Here is a 27,019-nt window from a genome sequence, read left to right as displayed (position 1 = left end):
TTGAGTTGTTTGTGAAACCTGGACATAATCAACATTGATTATCAGAGGAACAATAGGGAAGCTTTAAACCAAACATAAGCTTCCTGTTTGATTAGCTGTTTTTGTTCATCATGCTAAGGATTTTAAAATGTTTTTGGTCTTGATTTGATTTGTTTTAAGATATATGCATGTTGTTGTGATCCGGCGCAGAGCCGTAAAGAGGTGCATTTTTCACAGAGCTGTATAACAACACAGTATGGAACTGACACCGATAAAAGGTTTCAAAAACTGGTACAAAGTGGACAAAAGCTGTTTAAAATTTTGGAAAGGAAGGAAGGGAAAACTTAAGGATGCAAATCATGAGCAGAACTAACCAAGTGAACACTCAAGAACGACTCAAATAAAAAGGGAAATAACAAAATAATGCCTTTGTACATTCTCCCCACACTGATAAAAAAGGCTTTCACAGTTCCACTAATAAAATATGTTGCAATTTGCATAAATTTTATTTTGTTAGAATTAAATCAGTAAATATCTTATTTATGTAACTGTAATTTACCAGCTAAAAGACACTTAAAAAGCCAGGTAAATGGTAGACGGTTCTTAAAATTGACTTATTCGATTACTTTAGTTAAATTCTAAGCAATCATTAAAATAATTTTGTTCATTGAGTTTGTTCTATCACGTTAAAAAACAAACAGGAAAAAAATTGATTTATGATTAAAGCATAAAATGTTACTTAAATAGAACAAAACATTTTAGATCTTTTGAAAGAACTAAAACTGCAACAACAGCTACGATTTGCTGCTCACTGACAAGGACAAAGCTCAGCTGCAAGCAAGTTTGACTGCAGTGCAGTGCTATCACTAACTAAAGTTAAAGCTGCATCTAAACTTAAAGTATTTCAACATAGACATTCTCAACCATAAGTCTTTTGGCAGTTTTTTACTTTTATTAAAGTGATGTGATCCAACCCATATAGGTAGGATTTTTGAAGCATAGAAAGGAGCTGATGTTATAGTTAAGTCATTTACAAATTAGCATATTTGGTTGAGATTAAAAAAAAAAAAAAATCATTGCTAATATCTAATATCCTACGAAATTCGTTTTCACAGTGTACCAACTCATGTTTTACCTGAAAATGAATAGAAGTCTTAAAATTGGTACAAAACCGGATGATCATATTTATGAAAAGGAAAACTATACTAATATCATAAAAATGCAACAACAACAAAAACAAGCTGTTTTACTAAATGAACCAAGATGCACAAAGCATTAATAACAAAGAGGCGCAATGTATGGAAAAAAGAAGAAAATCAACTAAGAGACGCACAAAAAATCAATTGAGATAAAGTTTTGAAAATGGTGTTGTTTCAAAACATGAATACACACTTAAATTGTCTTCATTAAACTTTTGGCAATGTTGTTCTTCTGGACCTTTGTCGTTCTTACATTTTTATGTCGAATTCACTCGTGAAAGAAAACCCAGTGGCCGTATTTGCGGGCTCTGCTCTTTCATTCTTCTCTTCTTTCACGCATAAGTACCGAAACAAGAGCGGGGAAATCGGATGCTTGTCGGACAGCACGGCGATTTTCTACCATAAGCTTCATACACGCCAGGATCCTTGTCCCTGATTTTCATCCTGTCGTTAATAGCTCTGCAGTTTCACCCTGACGCAAAAACATGCCTAAATGCTTTTATAACCATGTCCAATTTGCAGTGTATTTAAGTGGTTTTGATTCAATGTTTACACCCAGATTATCATGTCTGTTAAAATATAACGTCTATCAGTATTACACGTTAACCTGATGCACTAGGCTTGACTGTATCGTGCAGGTCCGTAGACAATAGATTTATCAGTCAGCTCCCATAAAGCGCTCTTTAGTTTAGTTCCGCTGCTTTTGCAGGACTGTCACATAACGTCTCTCTATCCTGGGAAGGATGGCACCCATCAGCGAGGAGAATTGCAGAAACGCCCACACCTCTTTCTTATGGTGCAAACTAAAAGGACGCGTCTGTCTCCCGCAAGAAGTTTGTACCACTATAGGACGAGAATAAAGTAAATTTATCAGTTATTTCAAAAAAGAAAATGTATTCGTTACTCGCTCGTAAGTAATAAATGTGTTGTTCTAACTCTTTACATGGGGGGATCAGCTCCTAAAACCCAGCCTGGAAAGCTCTCACTATCAAAGTCAAAGCTACTCTGTTAATAAGACCTTTGAGGCCAGTGGCACAAGGAAAGTTTGTTTAATACAATAAAAGGAATGTCACGTGACGAGCGAACTGAATGCACTTCAACTTTTTCTTAAGACTTCGATGAGCTCTTCAACACATTGTTTCAGTCTTCAAGTTTGCTCCACCAGAATAGGGACGCACATGAGAACCGAAGGGAGGCAGAAAATCTTTTATTAGCATGAGACTGAGATCAGTCAGGCGAAATTGACGGATCAGACGTGGATGAAGTGCGCCCCAGACGCTGCGTACTGTGGCCCATGTTGCGGATGAATGATGTCCTTTAAGCCAGATACAGCAGAGTCAGGACGTGGTAACGTGACATAGTGGGTAATTACAACATCGAGTTTATAACTCACCTTAAGAGTCATGCATAGGTAACCCTACTAGACCAGAAAGTAATGATGACTTTCAGTTGTAGGTTGTTCCCAGCATAGCACAACATCAGCTCTGTGAAACAGACTTGTCCATACTCACTGATGCAGGCCTCTTCACAAAGTCTGGTGTTGTGCAACAATATGTTTTGGTTTGGCTATGAATAACTTTTAATAAGTGCCAAAGGCAATTACTACCAAAGTTAATCATTGTAATTAAAATTACCCAGTTGGGGCACCACCTGATCATCAGAAATTAAAAGGCAAACAGCTCTTAGTCTCTTTCACTAATTGTTTTATAAATACCTGCCTGGTAAAGTGTGTTATTATAAAACTATAGAGGAAGGAGTGAATTTGCACACTGGTGTTCTCAAACAGCAAGCCCTGCACACATATATAGAATAAACTGAAATAACCTTTCTCCACAATTAGATAATTTATCAACAAAATACTTCATTTTAAGCTAATTTTCTCGGCCCAGACACAACCTCTTACTTTGAACCATTCTAATGAACAGGAAAGCACATTGAGTTCGGCAGATCCGATGAACTGAGAAGACGTGGCTGCCGCTCTCAGTGGCTGGGGCAAGCGTCTGCTCGGTCGGATTGGCGCATGCGTCAGGTGTGTGGAGCTGCGGTTTCAATGCCATCTTCATCAGAAAGTGGGGGAAAACTGCTTCTTCAATGTTATTAAGGATACCATATTTCCTGGAATACATGGCTTAGATTCCTTGCAGAAGCTCAAACTATCATGATTTGGGTTTAGAAAGACCAAAATGCAGAGGCTGAATGAGGTGAAGTAAACAGGCAAAGTAACAGGAAGACAAAGGATAAATAATGGAACAGGTAAATGGAATCCAAAGCAGAACAAACTTTACCTAAATATAAAAAAAATTATATATTAAATATCTATATATATATAAATTAATATACTAATGGACTTCATTAAGTGAGTGAGCGAAATATTCTAATGATTTATTTCTGTTAATTATTTGAATTAATGGCCCAGAATTCAGTATCTCATAATTAAAAGGTTACATAACACCAAGTAAATAATTTTTAATGCACAACTGTTTTGCTATGGCCAAATAGGAATAGAACAGTCAATGACACCCACCACAAGCAGGATAGGTCATAAAAGGTCTTCAGTAAAAAAACTGGTTTTTCACAGCGTGTTGTTAAAGTAAAACTGAGTGAATGGAAAAGCCATGGTAGAAAAATATGCTTAAGCAACAGTAATAACTGTGCTTTGACAGGATTGGGAAGAAAAGCTAAATCAAGAAATTTGAGATTTAAAAGGCATAGATCGTCCCCAGTGTCAGTGCTTTCTCTCCACAGGCATATCCACGATATAGGCTACAGTTGTCCCCACCTTCTGTTAAACCACTCCTTAAACGGAGACAATGTCAGAAGCGTTTACCTGGGCAAATAAGCAAAGGAAAAGGACTGTTGAAATACTGGGCGAGGAGGAGGAGTAGTAACCATCTTTCAGTCTGATTTATTGATTAGTCCCAGACCAATCAATAGCTACAACTCTTTTGAATATTTAATCCTTAGTTTTCCTCATCCAAATTGCAAAGCACTAAAACCACTTCTGTTTGTTGTTTTGTACCGTCCACCAGGTCCTTACTCTCAATTTTTAGATCAGTTTTCAGACCTTTTATCTGATCTAGTGTTAAATACAAATAAGGTTATTATAGTGGGGGATTTTAACATTCATGTTGACACCGAAAGTGATAGCTTAAATATAGCCTTTAATGCTATCTTAGACTCAATTGGCTTTGCTCAAAACATTAACAAACTTACCCACCTTTGTCTTCATTCTCTGGACTTTGTGCTGACATATGGCATTGAGTGTAAAGACATAACAATATTTTCTCATAACCCTGTCCTGTCTGACCATTTTTTAACGACCTTTGAGTTTAATTTAACCGAGTACTCCACACCTGAAAAAAAATTTCATTATAGTAGATCATTATCAGACAATGCTGTAAAAACCTTTAAAGAATCTGTTCCACTTTTGATTTCCTCATTATCACAAAAAAACACAGTGGAGGGCAATAATTTTGTTTTTTCCCCTTCACAAATTGATTCTCTTGTTCATAGTGTTACTACATCACTGCGTGGTGCATTAGACAATGCAGCCCCCTTGAAAAAGAAGATAATCATTCATAGGAGGCTAGCTCCCTGGTTTAATTCAGAACTGCGTACTTTAAAGCACAATGCTAGAAAATTGGAGAGAAAATGGCTTTATACACACCTAGAGGATTCCTACTTAATCTGGAAAAATAGCCTACTGTTGTATAAAAAGACACTTCACCAAGCTAGAACAGCTTATTTCTCATCAATAATAGAAGAGAACAAGAATAATCCTAGGTTTCTCTTTAGTACAGTTGCTAAACTTACACAGTCATAGCTCTGCTGAGCCATCCATTCCCTTAGCTCTTAGCAGTCAGGACTTTATGGGACTCTTCTTAAATAAAATTGTTTCTATTAAAAATAAAATCTTTGATATACTCCCGAAGATGATTACTTTATCCTCAACAAGTGAGACAAAATTGGAAGTAACTGTAGAACCTTATCTGTGTTTGGACTGTTTTGATCCTGTGGAGCTTCCTGAGTTATCAGATATTAGCTTCATCTAAACCTTCAACTTGTATGTTAGACCCAATCCCATCCAAATTATTTAAGGAAGTGTTTCCTCTGATTACCAGCCCCATTTTAGATATGATTAATTTATCCTTAGTAAATGGATATGTACCACAAGCTTTTAAGGTAGCTGTAATTAAACCTTTGCTTAAGAAACCTTTGCTCGATTGAGATGACTTAATAAATTATAGACCTATATCTAATCTTCCATTGTTATCTAAAATTCTTGAGAAAATTGTTGCTAATCAAATGTGTGAGCATTTACACAGCAATGACCTGTTTGAAAAGTTTCAGTCGGGCTTCAGAGCTCATCATAGCATTGAAACAGCTCTGCTGAAAGTCACTAATTATATTCTTATGGAGTGCTTAGTCAATCACTTAACCTGGATGGCATTAAATTGAGCTACGGTAATAAAGTAAAAAACCTTGGTGTTATTTTTGACCAGGACATGTCATTTAAATCCAATATTAAACAGGTTTCTAGGATTTCCTTCTTTCATCTCTGGAACATTGCCAAAATTAGAAATATCCTATCCAGGAGTGACACTGAGAAACTAGTCCATGCATTTGTTACTTCAAGGCTGGACTATTGTAATTCGTTAATATCAGGATGTCCACAAAATGCAGTTAAAAGCCTTCAGCTGATTCAAAATGCTGCAGCAAGAGTTCTGATGAAAATTAAAAAGACAGATCATATTTCCCCTACTTTAGCTTCCCTTCATTGGCTCCCTGTTAAGTCCAGAATAGAATTTAAAATTCTCCTCCTCACATATAAAGCCCTTAATGATCTAGCTCCATCATACATCAGAGATCTGATTGTTCCATATGTTCCTAACAGAGCACTTCGTTCTCAGACTGTAGGTTTACTGGTGGTTCCTAGAGTCTCTGGGAGGCAGATCTTTTAGTTATCAGGCTCCTCTCCTGTGGAACCAGCTCCCAGTTTTAGTCCGTGAGGCAGACACCCTGTCTGCTTTTAAGGCTATGCTTAAAACTTTCCTTTTTGATAAAGCTTATAGTTAGAGTGGCTTAGGTTATCCTGAGCTATCTTCCTTATTGTTTACCTCTGTCTTCTTACTCCATCCAACAGGGAGGGAAGAAGACGGAGGTAAAAAATAAGGAAGACGGAGCTATCTTCCTTATTTTTTACCTCCGTCTTCTTCCCTCCCTGTTGGATGGAGTAAGGGGGAGTCAGGTTTAGCCTAAACCGGCTCAATTATGGTTGAGGTGCAAAAACACCCTCCATTTCTGCAACCTGTATGACCCCCTCTCTTTTCCAATGGTTATGGTCAATCTGACAGAGAGAGGTATCCCAATCGTTCTTGTTGAGATCATGAATCTGAGAATATTATTTAATATCAATATTTTAATATTTTATAAAATAATATTTCGGTCTGTTAAGTGTTGTCCTGTGAATACCAGCCCAGTAAGGCGATGGTATTAGGACCAAATAGAAAGGTGTGAGACAAGCTCTGACATTATTGAACAGCATAAACTCTGCACACACATGGAATGAATTCACACAATTTCTTAAGATACAACAATGTATGAACAAAAATAAGTCAACTCAAAGTCAAACATATTTCAATCAACAAACTCTTTACTTTGCTAAAACAATCCACCTAAACTACTAAGCAGAATTAAAGAATAATGAAGACTAATGGGCTATGTACAATATAAACAAGTTGATTAAAGATGATTGAAAACCATGACCAAAATAGTGATGCAACATTACCATGCAATGTTTATGTTTGAGAACCAAGGATTATCTTGAAGAATCTGGAAATTAAGTTAAGTTAGTCTTGGAACTAACGTAGGCAATAATCAGCATACCTTTAGACAACCATTCACAATACAAGATCAGATAAAATATTATTTTAATAAAATAACGTTTTAAGAATGATCTGCTGAATAAAACCAACCTTCTGGATGACTAATTCTCAACGGTGACTAATTAGCTGCCTTTATTTATTAAAATAATATTTAAAGAAATATTATTAAGGGAATATTTTGGAAAAGAGACAAATCTTTCTGGAGAAATGGGGCTTAATGGTGTTTACTTAGTTATCAGATTTAGTAAAATAATGTTTATGGACTATTATTCACTAACTTGAAAACTAACAACTTTTCTGTTAAATGTTCCCTAGCAGGCAAGCAAGTGTTCTTAGCTTGTTAGCAGTGAAAGCTAACAAAGGAAGCTGATAGCTTAGCACCAGAATCAAACACACGCCTTTAAAATACTGTTAATAAAAGGGTTAAAATGCATGAGCGCGGACGGTGCGTTATGATCAATCTTCTGTGTTTAAAATCACCCTTAAAATGAAGTTTGTCTTAACTTTAAAAACACACAAACACAGAACACAACCTGAGCATGTGTGCTGCAGATAGCCTGCTAGCACTAAAATAGCTGAGTTTCACACAAACAAAACCAAACTTCATAAAATGAAAAACGTTTAGATCATTTCAATCTAAATCTTTCTCTATTACTCTGCCCAAACACCAAACCTCGTATGAACATGTTGAGGAGTAGTCCGGGTGACGACGAAGTTTGAAGAAAGCTCTGTGAACAAAGGGTTAGCTTTCCGGAGCAGTGGCTGGGTGCCCCGTTGTGTCCGCTGACCACACTGCACGTTACCACAGGATGAGGCTCCTGTTGTCCTCCTGTTGTCCTAAAGGCCTTTTTACCCAATTCAGTTCTGACTTTTGGGAACTGCATCAAGATAATGTCCCAAGAGCGCAGATTGTGATGTTTGAGTTTCCTACACAGAAATGAGTATAAATATGTAGGAAGAAGCCCAAGAATGCATTTAAAGTAAAAAACACCCAGTGAGAGAGCCTGTGGAGTGGTAGAGATGAACAGTTTGTTACTGCATAGAAAGTACAGTGATGAACACATTAGATGCAGTCAGTCATAAAATGCAGAGAACAATGATACACAGTATCCAGTTTTGTCAAATACTGGGCTGAAGTGTTCAATAATAACAGATCTCCATAATCCATCAGCAGGAGGACGGTTGAAGTGATTGAGTGCTTTCTAACTTAATGTGAGACATATTTTTTTGTTTCCAAAAAAGAAACCCAATTTAAGTTTCAGCTTAACAACCAGTTTATCAATATGAGGTTTAAAAGAAAAAAATTCTCATCAGAATGCCTAAATAGTTGTAGCATCTGACAATTTCAATTTCAACCCTTTGAGCAGTTAACTAGCAAGGAAGAAGAGGTGGGAGTTTCTTGCCATTTGAAAATAGCATAGCTTTTGATTTAGCTGCATTTAAAATCAACTTAAGGCTAATCAGACGGGCCTGAACTGTGTCAAATGCAGACTTGCAGAAGCTTAAGTGACTGAGAGACTGAAGGAGATATTTAACCGTATCATCAGCATAAACATGGAACACAGCGTCAGGCTAGTTATCACACTAGTTGTTCACATCAACAGTAATCCTAGTATGAAACCTTGAGGAAATGAAATGTTCTTTGAGGATGTTAAGAATGATTGGGTTGTTGGTTATGTTCAGTATATCGTTATCAATACAAGTAGGTAATTCATTAACCATTTTGTCTCTAAATTAAGATTTAATCACTCTTTAACATTTCTTAGGATCTCTTAAGTTTCAACAGCGCCAGTCCAAGGCATTTGCAAACTAAGTGGCTGCTTAGGGCCTTGGAGCCAGTAGGGGGCCCCCAAGAGCAATAGGTTGTTTTTTGTTTTTCGTTATTTTTGGATGTGTGATTTTTATATGATAATAGTAACAAAAAAAATCATGATAAAACTTTAAAATATTTTTTTATTTTTTACAATAATATAACTTGATCGTGTACTTAAAAAGAACTGGTTGAGTGGGCCCCCTATTGGTCGTGGCACACTACTACACTGCACCGGTGATATGAGCCTTTTGTCGTCCAGTGCGCATCTAAACATCTAAAGCACTAGAAGGCAAAAATATGTCACAAAAAAGGACGTAACCTTTGGGGGGCGGACAAAAAAAGAAAGAGTAGGAAGAGAGAAAAAGCCTAGATAAAGATACATTTGCATGTCTTAAAAATGTTATATTTTTCAAAGAGATATGTGGTCCAGAAAATTAGCTTGGTAGTGTCATCTAGTGGTCTGATTAAATAGCCCAAATGTTTATGTTAATGTATTTGTGTGAAATGGAGCTTTAACTTTGATTGAGTTAACAGGATAGTAGTTTGTATTTATTTGGCCTACATAATAATTTATGTGAATACAATAAATACTACCCTGCAATGGGCTGGCGACCTGTCCAGGGTGTACCCCGCCTCTCGCCCATAGACTGCTGGAGATAGGCTCCAGCTCCCCCGCGACCTACTATGGAATAAGCGGTAGAAAATGACTGACTGACTGACAATAAATACTATTTTTTATCAACTGATAAAAAATAGATAAAAACTGAAGCTATGTGAAACGTCTCTGGGAGGATTGTTAAAATAATTTGTGTCAGGGTTGGTGTTTGAGGAATCGGACCAGAATAGAGGGAGATACTTGGGAGCCACATGATAGGTAGTGATATGGTTTATTCGAAGACTTGAAAGTATAGGATTTCTCAGGCCAGAAGTTTAGGTCCAAACAAAGACACACAGGACTTGCAACAACGAAGCTGTACAGGAACTAAGCAAGCGGGAACCCAGGAACATAGCAGGTTTCTGGCTGGAGCAAGACGGGTGGATAGAAGGAAAGTAAGAAAGACGCAGCGATGGGGAACAAGAAAAACTGGTGAGCTTATATATAGAGGGAAGTGATTAGTGAGACAATGAGAAGGAGAGGCAGGTAATCAGGGTGAGTGCTGACAGGTGTGATGACCGGGTGTAGGGAAGTGAGGGAATAAGTTACAATGGCAACGGGAGCTAGGAAACGCAGAGACATGAGAGGAAACTAAACTAGAGACAACTCTAAAAGAAAAAAAAAAACACTAAACTAACTGGGAGGAACAGGGAAAAGAAACCTAAACATAAGCTAACATGAAATAGGAACTTTAGAAGGAACTAAATCCAAGGACATGGAAAGAATTAAGTAAACAAACAGAAATACAGAATAACAGAATATAACTGACTGCCAGACAGGAACTGAAACATGAGCAACTAACCAGAGAACTATATTATAATAACTAATCCTGGGAGAAAATAAGTGACACTAAGCATGAGAGAAAAAGAACTAATAAAACTAAGAGGCACAGAACTACTGGGAAACTGAATACAAGAACCTAGCCAGAGAATAAACATAAATGCACATAACTACTAACCAGAGAACATATAAGAACGACCTGAATACACAAAACCCAAAACGGCAGATCCTGACAGTTTGGGGCCACAGAATCAGCCCAGTGCCAGTCCACATCCTCTGGCTCAACGATGGGGAATGCATCAGGTAAGGGAACGGCTCACCTTAAAGTATACATTTAATTTTTAGCTTTAGGAATTACACTCAAGGAAAATCAATTTAATCAAAATATCTCATATGTGCATATGTATGCATGTATCGTGAGTTTTTGGTCGAAGTTTTCATTATCACTATACCTACAATTAGACAAAAGGAAAAAAGTCAATTGAAGCTAGCTGACCTATTCAAAAATCAAAGATGCAGTCTATTGCTTTTGTTGCAAATTATTCTCCCAAAAGTCCTTAAAACTGGCAACGATAGGGTCAACTCAGGGGCATGGCTGAAACAGCATGAAAATAGTGAAGATCTTTGTAACATGGTGAAATGAAAAGAATTTGCTTTGCGTCTTTCAAAGGGTAAAACTATTGATGAAACTGAAATTGGCCTACTTGAAGCAGAAAAGAATCGCTGGAGAGATGTGCTGACAATTAGTATTATCCCGTCACTTGCTGAAAGAAACCTGGCACTAAGGGGACACCTGGTGACACATTACAGCAGGTCAATAATGGGAACTTTTAAAAAGAAGTGGAACTGATGGATAAAGTTGATCCTGTGTCAAGAGGTTATGTGAGACGCATTGAGTGTGGAGCGCAACATATCACATCCTTAATACAACAATAACAATATAACAATACAAAATTAACTGAAACTTGTGTAATTGATAAAATACTGGAGACAATGGTGTCAGAAATAAAAGACTCTAAATATTTTGCAATCATTCTAGATTGCACCCCAGATGTGAGTCATTAAGAACAGATGTCGGTCGTTGTGTTCACCATAAACCTTGGTAAAAAAAAACAAAAATGAATTACACTTTTTGGGGTTTCGTTTATCTCCTGAAACTACTGGTCAAAACTTGTCTGCTCTAATTCTTCAGAAGCTTGAAGAATTGAACAACACCTTTGAAGACTGTAGGGGGCACATTTTTGACAATGGTGCAAACATGAAAGGGGCAAATAAAGGTGTACAGGCAAGGCACAAACAAATCCATGTGCTTTTTACATGCATTGTGGAGCCCATATCTTAAATCATGTGGTTTCAGATGCCACTAAATTGTTTTTGGATGCCACTTGCATTTTTGGAAATGTGGAAAAGATTGACAAACTCTTCTCAGGTTCCCCTGGGAACCTGGGAAAAGCCATGTTAAAAGTATTGAACCATTAGGCTACCAAGCAAACAAGGTAATAGAAGCTTTATTAGAAGTCAGGGAAAAAAACTACTGACCCCATAGTAAAGGTTGAGAGTCGCTTGCTGAAAAAGTTGGGTCTTTCAGATTTCAGATTTGCTGTGTGGTTTGGTGTGACAATCTCTCCCACATTAACACCGCCAGCAAACTACTTCAGTCAGCCAACAAAAGCAAAGAAAAAAATAATCAGTTACCGGGCAACTGGTTTTAAAGGTCCACAGATCTCAGCAATAGAGACATGTGAACAAATGAACACTGAAGCAGTGCTGAAATAAAAGAGCCAGCAAACCACAAAAAGTCACTTTGCTCATGAGAAGCCTGATGAGCCAGAATCAAATGCAATGAAGAGCCTGGAAGTATCCATTTTTAATGCTGTCATAGATTGTACCCTTCAGTCTTTGAAGTGTCACTTTTAGTCCCTAGGGGAGGTAAGAAGTATTTTTGGAGTGCTTTTGAACTTCGGCAAGCTTGATTCACAGACAAGGAAGGACCAATGTAAACTTCTCCGAGACAAACTTACCTTTACAGAACAGTCTGATGTTGATGGGTGTGCACTAGCTACAGAGTTGAATAACCTTCCAGAACTCCCTAAAGCACAGATGACCCCATTTGAACTGTTCACTAACCTCTCACAAAATGAGATCTGTGAGTTGTACCCAAATCTTTGGATAGCTCTACGGAAAGCTTGCACTCTCCCTATGGCACAAGTAAGACTGAGTGGACTGGCAGTAATTAGGATCATCAACATAGTTGGCCATTAGATATCCTACAGTGATGTCATTAATGACTTTGCAGACAGAAAATCCAGGAAGCACAAGCGGATGGATATTGAGGAAGAAGAGATACATAAAAAGTTCAAATGTGTGGGTAAAGGTAGTTTTGCTATTTTTTCAAAGCAAACTTTGCACTTTTGCTAGCTTGATGACGCAGGGTGGACAAAATAGACCACAGACAACAGTGCAGGTAAAAGCAGAGCAGAATGACAGATGTATGCTGCAATGCTGGGTGGGTACAGTGGTTTGCAGAACAGGGTAGGTGAATTGAGCCTCAGGTTGTGGAGCAGGGTAGATGGAGTGAGCCTCAGGCAGTGAAGCAGAGTAAACAGAGTAGGCCTCAGGCTCTGGAGCAAGACAGACAGAGTAGGCTGAATGGAATAGACCTGAGGCTATGAAGCAAGGTGGGTGAATAGAGCTAGCCTCAGGTTATGGAGCAGAGTAGATGGAGTAGGCATAGATAAAAATATGCCCAAAATCACTGAGGTTGATATAAAAGTCCAGGACAAAACTAATCAATGGTAAAACAACTTGGTTAAAACAGTAAAAAATTACTTAAAGCAAATAAAAAAACAAGCAAGCACAGACACCATAAACAAAGATAATAGACATGCTGCTATCTCAAATTTCAGTGTTTCGTTTTCTTCTTTCTCTCATGACTCATATGACCAAATCTTACGAATGGCTAGAGAGGGCAGGTCTAAAGGACAGCACAGAAGCACTGATTATGGCAGCACATGAGCAGGCCTTGGGCACCAGAACAATAGAGGCCCAGACCTATCACACCACTCAAGATCCCAGGTGCAGGCTGTGCAAAGAAACAATCCAGCATCTCATGACAGGGTATAAGATACCGGCAGAAAAAGAAAGATGGAATGCTATAACCAAATAGTCAGTACAGTGTAGAGGAAAATCTGTGTGGAATACTGTCTGGAGACCCTTAAGTCAAAGTGGGAATCACCTCCCAAGGTGGTGGAAAATAACCCACGAGCTAAGATCCTGTGAGACTTCCTGAAACAAACCGACAAAAATGTAGTGGCCAACCAACCGAACATTGTGATCCTTAATAAGCAGCAAATAATGGAAACATCAGGAAATAGGACACAAGAAAGTGGAGAAATACCAAGGGTCCAGGGAACAGCTAGAGAAAGCCTGGCAGCAGTAGCACCCGTTGCCGCTGGAGCACTTGGGGCAGTGACTCCCAAACTGGAGAAAAGGCTTCAACAGATACCTATAGAAACAGAGACCTCAGTCCATAAGAGCACAGTCCTTGAAACAGCAAAGATGCTGCGAAGGATCCTCCCAGGCACTGGTAGAGGACCCACGCTTAAGACAAACATCCACCCACCCCATCTGGGAATGGGGGTGGGTGAAAGAAGAGTCTTTGAATGAGTAGTTAGGTAGGTGAGTAGTTAGGTAGATCCACGACAACCCCAAATAGTCTTAGGTCAAATTAACATGGGGCGAGAAAGGTCTCATGCAACAGAAAAATTATCACAAGTGTAGCGGATTACTTGAATGGTTGAAAAAGAAGTCTAGACCCCAATTCAAACTGTAAACCTTCTTATGGTTTTACAATTTTCACATCTCTGTGTAAAATAATCACTTTAAATATGCAAGTATATCCAAGTACTTTAGTCACGTTTCTTGCTATTTTAGCCTTTTTCCACTGAAACAGCTAAAAACGTTTTTCTAGGTGTTTCTCGGAGTATTGAAAGCATTCCAAGGTTTTGTAAAAACAATCTTTATCTAGGTTTGGAAAAAAACAGACCTAATATGTAATACTATAGTCATTAGACCAATATTTTCCATCTATATCCAATGAACAAACACTAGAAAGATTCTGAACACTGATAGATATTTTCATGTGAATTTAATCAGTCATATCATGTTAACAAAGTTATCAGCTCAAAAAAACTAATTTAACATTTAATTTCATTCATATTTGAGTAATAAACCTTTGAGTATGTCACAAAAAATATTGCAAATACAACAAAATAAAAATATATATATACCTATACCAGAGCAGAAGTTGTGCCAGGTGACTAGATTTTCAAAGAAAACACGTTTAAGCAAAACGAAATAGCCTGAATTTGTCAAGAAATGCACAAACACCTGACATTTAAACTGAACAGTTAAAAGAAGGCTGGATTATGCTAAGCATAAATGCCCAATATTTGCTACTTTATTACTTTGGAAAGTGATGGGGAAAAAAAGGATTTCATGACAAATAAAGGTGTGAAAATGGGATCATTTCAGTTCTTCTTCATGCGTATTTAAAAAGCACTTTATTAGTGCAAATACATTCACATTCACAGTTACTATCCACAAGCACTCAAAGTTACCAACTCCATCTTCTATTTGCTGTCAGCATTTATTCCATTAACAGCAAATTATCACTTTGGAAGAGATGAAATGTTTGTTGATTTAACTGGGATTTCTGCAGTAAGCTGCACATGGTCAATTTTCAGTAAGGGTGCTGCTTTGTTAGAATGTCTTGACATTATTGTGCATTTCACCTTCAGAAAACCTCTACCTAAATTTCAACTTAAAATAATAACTGTAGGCCTTAAAGTGTCATGCAAAATATCCCTACACCTTGAGCTTTTTCATACTTTGTCAAATTACAATCACATACTTCAATGTGTTTTTATAAAATTTAGGTGTGACAGACCAACACAAAGTAGTACATAAATGTGAAGTGGAAAGTATTTCCTTTTTGATTTCCAATTTCTATGAATAACAATATAAAACCTTTGGTGTGCATTTCAGCCCCCTTTACTCTGATGCTCAGTAATAAAACCCAGTCCCTCCTGCTGCCTTCAGGAGAAGAAAACAGCGTGATGAGCAGAACAGCAAAAGAAAGCCATAAGAAGTGTTGTTTCTGGATGCAGCAAACATACAGGGAAACATGTAGAAGAAGGTGCTCTGGTCAGATGGGATTAAATGAGTTTTTTTTTTTTTGTTTGCCATGTTTGGCAGAAAACTAACACAGCACATTACCCTGAACAATCTCCACAGTGAAAGATTATGGTGCCAGTATCATGGTGTGGGAATGTTTTACCTTACCAAAGACAGAAAAGCTTGTTGGAGTTGATGACAAGATGAATGGTCCTAAATGCAGGGCAGTCCAATAAGAAAATCTTAGAGGCTGCAAAATACTTTAGACTGGGTAATGTACAATGTACAACTTGGAGATGCTCAGTGACCCTTAACATACATCCAGAACTTCAACAAATGGTTTAGATCAGTGCTGAGCAACTCCAGTCCTTGAGGGCCGCTGTCCTGCAAGTTGGTGTGTTCAGACTGACTGCAATTTGAGCGATTTTTTTGCAAACGTCGCTCACCTGACGTTTCGCCAGCAATTCGTGCGGCCAACGGGTGACAATGCTCCACTCATTTCACCGCGTCATCAAATAGGAGGAGCTTCTATCTGCTGCTTACCGGTTTCAACTCAACATGACCTGGATTTTACGGATCGAGTTACGGTGCTTTATTTATGGAAAGCTGAACAATGACGCCGACATCAATGTCTCTAGGTTCACAAAATTCTTTAGAGACGGAAGCAGTTTGGACAGTACCACCATCAATCCAGAAGCTGCGTCTGAATGACGGCCGCTTTCAGCACTACTTCCGTCTATCCAGGACCCTGTTTGAGGACTTGCTGCTCCGTGTTCTGGGACAAATCAGCCTCTGGGACACCAACTACAGGTGCTGTATCCCTGCTGCAGAATGCCTGTCCATCTGTCTTCTCAGCTCAATAGAAAGCTGTGTGTGAAGGCCACATGTGTGCTTCACAACTTAAGATGTTTATTGACGGCACACATAAAGACCAAATTTCAACAGTTTTTTCAAAGCCACCCAGAAACCCCTTAAGAGCAAACTTTCCTTGATCCCATGTGTACATGAATGGGTCTGGGTTTTTTTATATATCTGATGTTTGCGGATTGTAAGTATTGTTTTCCCTTCTTTTTTTGCAGGGACTGCACTGATTGATTTACAGCGCGAATTGACAGAAAAGTTAAGATTTTTCAACTCCAGAAAAATTCGCTTCGGGTCCATCGCTCTATTCGCCCTAATTGTGCCGTTCGCATCACGTCCTTCACATCACTTCGCTCCTGAACACGCCTCTACATAGGGTTAACATGTAAATCACTTGCTTCTGTCTCGTCATTCGCGGTGGGTCTGAACGCACCATTAGATCTGTCTCTGTTTTAACACACTTGAATCAAATGTATGGCTCGTTAAAAGGCCTGTGCAGGACCTGAAAGCATACTGAGGTGGTAATTCAGCCATTTGATTCAGGTGTCTTGGAACAAGAACACACTTAAGGACACCAGCCCTCGAAGACTGGAGTTGTCCACCCCTGGTTTAGATCAAAGCATATCCATGTGTTAGAATACCCCACTCCAAATCCAGAGCTATTTCCAGTACAGAATACAGGTCCTTCTCAAAATATTAGCATATTGTGATAAAGCTCATTATTTTCCATAATGTAATGATGAAAATTTAACATTCATATATTTTAGATTCATTGCACACTAACTGAAATATTTCAGGTTTTGTATTGTTTTAAAACGGATGATTTTGGCATACAGCTCATGAAAACCCAAAATTCCTATCTCACAAAATTAGCATATTTCATCCGACCAATAAAAGAAAAGTGTTTTTAATACAAAAAACGTCAACCTTCAAATAATCATGTACAGTTATGCACTCAATACTTGGTCGGGAATCCTTTGGCAGAAATGACTGCTTCAATGCGGCGTGGCATGGAGGCAATCAGCCTGTGGCACTGCTGAGGTCTTATGGAGGCCCAGGATGCTTCGATAGCGGCCTTTAGCTCATCCAGAGTGTTGGGTCTTGAGTCTCTCAACGTTCTCTTCACAATATCCCACAGATTCTCTATGGGGTTCAGGTCAGGAGAGTTGGCAGGCCAATTGAGCACAGTTATACCATGGTCAGTAAACCATTTACCAGTGGTTTTGGCACTGTGAGCAGGTGCCAGGTCGTGCTGAAAAATGAAATCTTCATCTCCATAAAGCTTTTCAGCAGATGGAAGCATGAAGTGCTCCAAAATCTCCTGATAGCTAGCTGCATTGACCCTGCCCTTGATAAAACACAGTGGACCAACACCAGCAGCTGACACGGCACCCCAGACCACTGACTGTGGGTACTTGACACTGGACTTCTGGCATTTTGGCATTTCCTTCTCCCCAGTCTTCCTCCAGACTCTGGCACCTTGATTTCTGAATGACATGCAGAATTTGCTTTCATCCGAAAAAAGTACTTTGGACCACTGAGCAACAGTCCATTGCTGCATCTCTGTAGCCCAGGTCAGGCGCTTCTGCTGCTGTTTCTGGTTCAAATGTGGCTTGACCTGGGGAATGCGGCACCTGTAGCCCATTTCCTGCACACGCCTGTGCACGGTGGCTCTCGATGTTTCTACTCCAGACTCAGTCCACTGCTTCCGCAGGTCCCCCAAGGTCTGGAATCGGACCTTCTCCACAATCTTCCTCAGGGTCCGGTCACCTCTTCTCGTTGTGCAACGTTTTCTGACACACTTTTTCCTTCCCACAGACTTCCCACTGAGGTGCCTTGATACAGCACTCTGGGAACAGCCTATTCGTTCAGAAATGTCTTTCTGTGTCTTACCCTCTTGCTTGAGGGTGTCAATAGTGGCCTTCTGGACAGCAGTCAGGTCGGCAGTCTTACCCATGATTGGGGTTTTGAGTAATGAACCAGGCTGGGAGTTTTAAAGGCCTCAGGAATCTTTTGCAGGTGTTTAGAGTTAACTCGTTGATTCAGATTATTAGGTTCATAGCTCATTTAGAGACCCTTTTAATGAAATATGCTAATTTTGTGAGATAGGAATTTTGGGTTTTCATGAGCTGTATGCCAAAATCATCCGTATTAAGACAATAAAAGACCTGAAATATTTCAGTTAGTGTGCAATGAATCTAAAATATGTGAATGTTAAATTTTTATCATTACATTATGGAAAATAATGAGCTTTATCACAATATGCTAATATTTTGAGAAGCACCTGTATGTGGCAAGACTTGAAGATTGATGTTCACTGTTGCTCTCTGTCCACTCTGACTGAGCTTGAGCTATTTTGCAAAGAAGAATGGGCAAAAAAGTATGTGAATAGAGGTGTAATGCTGGTGGAGACATACTTCTGCAGACCTGCAGCTGTAACTTCAGTTAGTACAACTACTAGTTCTACAAAGTATAGAGTCAGGGGCACTAAATACAAAAGAAATAAAAAAAACATATTTTCCTTCCACCTCCTAAGTATGGCCATTGTATTGGTCTATCATAAAATGAAAAAATATGCTGAGATTTATGGTTGTAATGAGATTAAATGTGAGAAATCTCCAGGTGCATGATTACATATGCAAGCCACTACCACATCTCTCTCAAGAATTATAGGCTATAGAATTATTAGATCAAATCATAATTTTATTTTGTGGAGTTTAAACAGGTAAATTAAGCAAAAGAAACATCAGATTACCAAAACCTTCCAGAGCAGGTCCATTGATATTCACATGTCTTTTAGGAGATGATGTAAAACATCTGCTGAAGCAGGTCACTTGTTTGTTGAATTTTAGTTCCACTTTAGGGTACCTAATTTGTGCTTTTTATTTTGTCGATTTAAGAGTATTACCTAGAGTGGATCCAAATAAGATCAAAGTGGGAAGTCCGTTTATTGAGGACCAGCAGGGGGAATATAAAACACAATTTGCATATTAGTCTTAAGAGCTGTTTCTTATGTAATGAGCTACATTTGTGCCTCAATATATCAAAGTCAAGTAAGACAAACCTTTGACAGGAAATGTATTATGTGAACACAAATCCCCAATAACACAAATTGTGAAAATTGTTGATATATACACACCATCTGAATTCTATTTTTAAAAATAACCTTTTTTTTATAAAGGGAGGGTCTTCACGTTCTCAGTAGTTCACAGAAACCATTATTGGGCAAATTAAAAGTGTGGGATTAAAAGACATTTTCCATTTTATTTGAAAAAATTTTTAAGAAAATGTTTTATGTCATGACTGCAAATTTAAAAAGAAAAGGTTAAATGATACTTGCAATTAAGCAAAGCTGAAGGAAAATGTGCTATATTCAGAAAAGCCTGTGTTCAAACCACACAACAAAAACACACGGTCATTACAGGCCAAATAAAACACAACTCAAGTTCAAGATTTTAAATTAAAACAAAAAAATCAATTAACAAAAACATCCTTACCAATGCACATGGAAATATGTTATGCTCCTATAAGAACCAAACAACAAAAACAAGGTTCAGGAATGATCACACTAAATAAAAATAGTTCCTTTGTGTCAGTGCTGGCAGAAAAGTGTTCCTCAGTGTGGATTTTGTGTTGTGACAGGTAAATAGCTGGACTGACTAATATTGTCACCAGCCAACAAAAAAAATCAAGGCCCAGTCAGAAAATAGGTCCAAAGCTCCTAAGGCCATCTAGGATTAGCCGATGTTTATCTCTGGTAGGTCATAAAAGTGATTAGTGGCACAAGTAAAAAGATTGATATGTTCCTGTGTGTCACTTTTCTTAAAGGTTTTTAATTAGATATAAGATCCTAATATTTATATTGACATGGGAGCTATGCTTTCAGGTGGTGGAGCCAACAGAATCAGAGTGAAAGGTGATGTACCCCGAGGATGATGCTGAGGGTGTGCTTACAAAACTGTTTGTGCTGCCTTTACTTTCTGCGTTGCTGAGGTGCTTCTGTTTCACCCAGTCAGCTCCAGCATTGAATCCAGCACCCCCGCCTGTCCTGGGCCTACTGCTAGAGTGCCCTGCAGTCCTCGCTCTGCGTCCGGGGGAGCCTCCTCCATCCTGCTGTCTGCCATCACGCTGGCTTTTACTCCAGCCTTTTCCTGAGCCACAAGCCCCATGGCTCGTCTTACCAGGAGACCTGTCTGGTTTCGGTGAGCCCTCGAGCGAGCTGCCCCTGCTGCCGCTCCATTTGCGCTCCGAGGGTCGCCTGAGCGCCTGAGGCTCCCGTTCAAAGTCTGTGAGTGGAAAGTGTGGAAGAATGACAGCGTGCTGTTCATACACGTTGGGGATGAGGGAGATGGTGGAAGTGCGGCGAGGGCTCTTTCTCGGGCTCGGCACAGGAGTCTCGTCTATAAAGTTAATCACCTCGTCGCGGCTGAAGCACCGCAGTTCATCCTCGTAGCGCTCCCCCCCGCACACAATGCGGGGCAGGTGCTTGAGGGAATGCATACTGTCCTCAGATCGCCGTCGCTTGCGGTGAGGATGGTGATGATAGTGGCTCTCCTCGTGGTAGGAGACCAGGCTGCTCCTGCGCCTCTCGCGGCGTGGCAAGGTGAAGCTGTAGTGGGCAGTCACTATCACGTCCTCGGTGGAGCCCCATCGCTGCAAGTATGAGGGGATCTGGTCGCTGGTCCACATGTCTGTTTCGTCGTGGGAGTATCTTCTTGTAGGGGGCACCTACAGGAAAGACACAAAACAAATTGTTCATATTAAAAATAAATACATTAAAATACACAAAACATTAAGCTAGCTCCAAAAAATATTGTAAACATGCTGAGTACCATTATCATCATTGTTAAATATAAAGTTGAATACATGTAGGATTTATCAGTGTTATGTAAAAGCTTAGTGCAACATAGATTTTTGGTAGCTCTAAATACATTTTTATAGGCTGTTTACTGTGGTCAGTGGAGGAAAAAATCAAACAAAAACAACTTTCATTGTTTATAGTATCCTGACTAAAAATTAAATCCTACATGTAGCAATATCAAGCTTTTTTCCTAAATTTATGTAAAATTTTATCATCAAGTTATAGCTACCTCTATGATCTTTTTATAAAGGTTGATAGTGTCCTACTTGTTATACTCACATTGTGTTCTGACAACTATTCAAAGACAGTGGGTTTGTCAGGATCACGTCAAGAGCCTCAAGACTGATATCAGTCTGCCCCCCTGTGGTGTCTTTCAGTAAACGCAGAGAATTAAACAGCAGACGATACAGTAGCATTGAGCTCTAAAGGTGAGAGAGCTGGACAGCAGAGGGCAGCACAAGCTTTAGAATGAGTGAAGATGTATGACAGAGAGGAAAACATGGACACAGAGCAAATAAAGCCAAAGAGGCTTTATTCTGCAATCACCTTGCAGTTGTTTAGCTAAGGCTACATTTGATAAAGATCCAAATTTGACACATGTCAAATTCAAACTTTATCTCAAACTTTATTTCAGGAACATTGTAATAAAGTTGACTGAGTCAAAGTTCAGTAAGATGTCCTGTAACTGAAACAATAAAAATACTTAATTTTTTTGCAAACACACAAGGATCAATACAGCCTAATACTACTGTACAGCAAAATAGATCTACTGATGAGAACCAAACACAAAGACGATGGACCGAGTTGGTATAATAGAGTGATGGCTACTGTATACATCTCTGTTTGATGACTTCTCAACTACAATCAAATTGAAAATATATTAAATTTTACTTTCATTTGAAGTGTCCATCTTTCATATTGGACATCGGATGTGCTGTGCCAATTTTTTAAATTGCTTTCCAGTAAGGCTACATATAGAATGGGCCTCATGCTACTCTTTTTAGTTTTTACAGTACAATACAAAGATGACACAGTACTATTGTCAGATGCTTTGTAAAAGATAATATTGCATGGTTAGGACTTGCTGAATTTGATGTTACATATCCTCACCACAGTCTTCTAGGACAGTTCAAGCTATTATTACGTCTATTGTTTATTGAACTATATAGTAACACGAAATCCGAGGGGGTAAACAATACTACTTTTTTAGAATTGAATCAGTATCTGAATTACAGCAGAAGTTTTCATGCAGATATTGTTGAACTGCCCTGGAAGGCTGCAAGTTCCAGCTTTGTTGCAGATGCAGGCTGAAAATTAGGTTTTCAGAGCTCTCCATCTGACTGGGATGGAAGCTGGATCGAATGAACACAATGCTTGTTTTTTGCAGAACATGAGTGGACGTTTATATTGCTTCCTTGAAGGCTTGAGGAAAATCCTGAAATGTAGAAGGTAAGTCAGTTACTACATTCTTACCCTCTTACACAATAGCAATGTACTCAGTTGTTTGTAAGTTCGTGACTGGGACACATTATCTGATTAATGAAGCACAGTTAATGTGTTGATGGGACTGCTGATGGTCATATTTACCAAACATTAGTCAGCCTGAGTGTATTTTAGATTCACGCTAAGAAAACAAAGAAAGCCAAAAGAAAAACCTGTTGCAAATCAGAGAGATAGCATCACACAATATTTACTGATTCAATCAAGATGCTGCAAAGGCATACAAGGCCACTTCACCATGCATTTGATAATAAATTTAAATTAATTCAACTGATGGAAAAAATAAATGAAGAAAATTAATAAATATACCTGCAAATAGTGCATTTTATCTTCCTGATGTTCCCTCAATGGATACCCTTGCAGAACCCCCCTTTCTAAGGTTGAGAACTCAAACTTGGCATTACGGTCTATCATCACGATTTCAGGCGCCGAGCTATAGTCATATGGTCTGTCATATATTAAGTCGGCAAGAATTCCTCCATCTTGGCTGTTTTCTGCAAAGTGCAGAAAAGCACGAGCGTCAGGATTAGAAAGCAACGTATTCCATACACAAGACAGACAGACAGACAGACGAATAGATAGGAAAAACAAGTTCAATCGTTCTGAGATTTGTTGACTTTTCCTACGTGTATTCTCAAGAATATAAACTACAGTGCCTTGTGAAAGTATTCGGCCCCCTTGAAATTTTCAACCTTTTGCCACGTTTCAGGCTTCAAACATAAAGATATAAAATTCAAATTTTTTGTGAAGAATCAACAACAAGTGGGACACAATCGTGAAGTGGAATGAAATTTATTGGATGTGTCAAACTTGTTTAACAAATAAAAAACTGAAAAGTGGGGCGTGCAATATTATTCGACCCCTTTACTTTCAGTGCAGCAAACTCACTCCAGAAGTTCAGTGAGGATCTCTGAATGATCCAATGTTGTCCCAAATGACTGATGATGATAAATAGAATCCACCTGTGTGTAATCAAGTCTCCGTATAAATGCACCTGCTCTGTGATAGTCTCAGGGTTCTGTTCAAAGCGCAGAGAGCATCATGAAGACCAAGGAACACACCAGGCAGGTCCGAGATACTGTTGTGGAGAAGTTTAAAGCCGGATTTGAATACAAAAAGATTTCCCAAGCTTTAAACATCCCAAGGAGCACTGTGCAAGCAATCATATTGAAATGGAAGGAGTATCAGACCACTGCAAATCTACCAAGACCCGGCCGTTCCTCTAAACTTTCATCTGGAACAAGGAGAAGACTGATCAGAGATGCAGCCAAGAGGTCCATGATCACTCTGGATGAACTGCAGAGATCTACAGCTGAGGTGGGAGAGTCTGTCCATAGGACAACAATCAGTCGTACACTGCACAAATCTGGCCTTTATGGAAGAGTGGCAAGAAGAAAACCATTTCTCAAAGATATCCATAAAAAGTCTCGTTTAAAGTTTGCCACAAGCCACCTGGGAGACACACCAAACATGTGGAAGAAGGTGGTCTGGTCAGATGAAACCAAAATCAAACTGTTTGGCCACAATGGAAAACGATATGTTTGGCGTAAAAGCAACACAGCTCATCACCCTGAACACACCATCCCCACTGTCAAACATGGTGGTGGCAGCATCATGGTTTGGGCCTGTTTTTTGTCAGCAGGGACAGGGAAGATGGTCAAAATTGATGGGAAGATGGATGGGGCTAAATACAGGACCATTCTGGAAGAAAACCTGTTGGAGTCTGCAAGAGACCTGAGACTGGGACGGAGGTTTATCTTCCAACAAGACAATGATCCAAAACATAAAGCCAAATCTAAAATGGAATGGTTCACAAATAAACATATCCAGGTGTTGGAATGGCCAAGTCAAAGTCCAGACCTGAATCCAATCGAGAATCTGTGGAAAAAGCTGAAGACTGCTGTTCATGAACGCTCTCCATCCAACATCACTGAGCTCCAGCTGTTTTGCAAGGAAGAATGGGCAAGAATTTCAGTCTCTCGATGTGCAAAACTGATAGAGACAAACCCCAAGCGACTTGCAGCTGTAATTGCAGCAAAGGGTGGCGCTACAAAGTATTAACACAAGGGGGACGAATAATATTGCACGCCCCACTTTTCCGTTTTTTTATTTGTTAAACAAGTTTGACACATCCAATAAATTTCATTCCACTTCACGATTGTGTCCCACTTGTTGTTGATTCTTCACAAAAACGTAGAATTTTAGATCTTTATGTTTGAAGCCTGAAATGTGGCAAGAAGTTGAAAAGTTCAAGGGGGCCAAATACTTTCGTAAGGCACTGTATGAGCCAAAAAAAAGCAAGAACCAAGAAGAAATGTCCAAGAAATTGGGTGTTTCAAAAAGCTGTTTCAAAAAAGATTTTTGGGGGAAAATGTAAAAACAGGACCCAAGTTCTCACAATTTTCTGTGTTTTACTATTTTTTTATTACATATTCCAGTAAATGTTTTTTTTATGGTTATTACAGATCAATTGAAGATGGGTATAGCATGAGCTTAAGGATAAATGTTGGCCAAATGGATGAAGGATGAAAGTAGCTTTTTGCACAGGCAGCTTTTCCATGCAGTTAGTAGCTTCGGAAAACAGGAAACAATTCTTATACATACAACTTTGATGAGTTATACATGGCAAGCCCTCTGAAAAAAATAACAAAAGAGAGAACTGGGAGTGTTAATTATCACACAGAATATGAACTGCCTTGTGTTTCTAATGGCACCCTCTGGACAGTTTTCAGTTCTGAGGAAGGGTGTTAAAAGAGAAAGTGGGTCACAAGGTCTTGGGGTTTAGAAACAGGGCAGGAGGGGTTTAGGTAGGGTTGAGTTTAAACAATAAAGTCATCAGTTTGAAAGAAGGCAAGAAATCTTTGAACCAGTTCACTTTTCTATCTGCTGCATGATTATCATGTGACCTCCTTTTAGGACCAGATTTTGTTAAAGTGTCTGTGTTCTCTTGGTGGGAAAACAGAAGTTCTTTGTGCTCTTATCTTAGACAATGAGAGAGCTCACAATGTATATTTTCACGTAAGTACAAATAAAGTATTGTTAAATGAAACTGATTCAAATTGAACTAAACTGAATTGAAATGAACTAAAGTGAACTGAAATTAATTCAATTGAGTTGAACTGAACTGCTTTGAAGGCTATGTGGTGAAAGGTGTAGGTCCACTGTTTTATTAGACCTGATATTAGTTGAGTGCTGTTTAACATGTGTGGCTGCCTTGAAATGACTGCAGTCAGTAGGTGACTCATCAATGCACAAGTTAGAAAGAAAAAAAAAGATAAAAACATAAAAGTGCTTAATTCAGTGTATTTTTGATTTGTAACCAATACTCAGTCTTTTTTACCTGACTTGAAGGAAATATGACCATCAAAATGACATGAATATGCATTTTAACAGCATTTAATCCAGTTTCACTAAAATATGGAAAACGAATGAGGAACCATTTAATCTACTGTTCTTTCAAGGGAGGGGAACACTGCCCAGTACAGAGAAAAGACAAAATTACTTTGTTCAGCAATATATCTATACATATCTTTAACAGTTTCAAAGCATAAAAAGCAGACACTGCAGAAAATATACAAAGTTAAATTATACAGACACTTGTCCTTTCAGTTGTTATTTCATAACAACAAAGGTCACATGATAACATTTGACCTGTGATTTGAGATCCTGCTTAAATTAAAGAAAAGTAATTTAATCTACTTTGAAAATGAACTTATTTAGATATGTTTTAACTTAAGAAGGACATAAAAACTAAGCATGGGCCAGTATAAATGTTTAGGTGTTAAAAGGTTACAGCTTAAAAATCACACATATTTTCCGTCATACTGTTTCTAAAGGTAAATGTCGTTTCAGTGAGATTCCAGAGAAAGTGCCTGAGTAACTGTTCTTTTCTCTGACTACAAGGACCATAGAGTAACCCAGCACTGTCCCTCTGCTTCTACTTTCATAACATTTTAAGCTGTCAGAAAGATATATCTGAAGAAACGATACCAAACTTTTTCCATGCTCACAAGAAAGACATATGATGCTGCTTGGAAAAATTTTTGGTGACAAAAAACATAGAGTCATGGTGTAGAAACTAGCTTCATCTATAACCCTTATTATGTGATCACTCTTTTGAAACTACAGTTGGCAACCTATGAGCAGAATGTCTGTAAAGCATTTGACTGCAGGCTAGCCAAACAAATAGCCCAACTAATTAACCAATGAAAAGCTTGGTATATTTGTGCGCAGATTGACAAAAATGTATAATATTTTGTGCAAAAAGTACTTGAAAACTACTACTAAATTTAGCAAGTGTAAACAAACTGA

General features: G+C 38.6%; 1 protein-coding gene across 1 annotated transcript in view; it reads right to left on the bottom strand.

Moving 5' to 3' along the window:
- Positions 1 to 19,032: 19,032 nt before the first annotated feature.
- LOC124871255 (probable G-protein coupled receptor 153) overlaps positions 19,033 to 27,019 on the bottom strand; it is a 49,985-nt gene continuing 41,998 nt past the window's right edge. Inside the window, exons 5-6 of the mRNA XM_047370424.1 lie at positions 23,018 to 23,202; positions 19,033 to 21,075 (exon numbers count right to left, since the gene is read on the bottom strand). Coding sequence (XP_047226380.1) covers positions 20,230 to 21,075; positions 23,018 to 23,202 — 1,031 coding nt within the window. The 3' untranslated portion in view covers positions 19,033 to 20,229. The remainder of the gene's footprint in view (positions 21,076 to 23,017; positions 23,203 to 27,019) is intronic.

This window comes from Girardinichthys multiradiatus, chromosome 1 (genome assembly GCF_021462225.1).
Source record: "Girardinichthys multiradiatus isolate DD_20200921_A chromosome 1, DD_fGirMul_XY1, whole genome shotgun sequence".
NCBI lineage: Eukaryota > Metazoa > Chordata > Actinopteri > Cyprinodontiformes > Goodeidae > Girardinichthys > Girardinichthys multiradiatus.
Note: the sequence above shows the minus strand (reverse complement) of the source record. Positions and strands in the feature narration are given on the sequence as shown.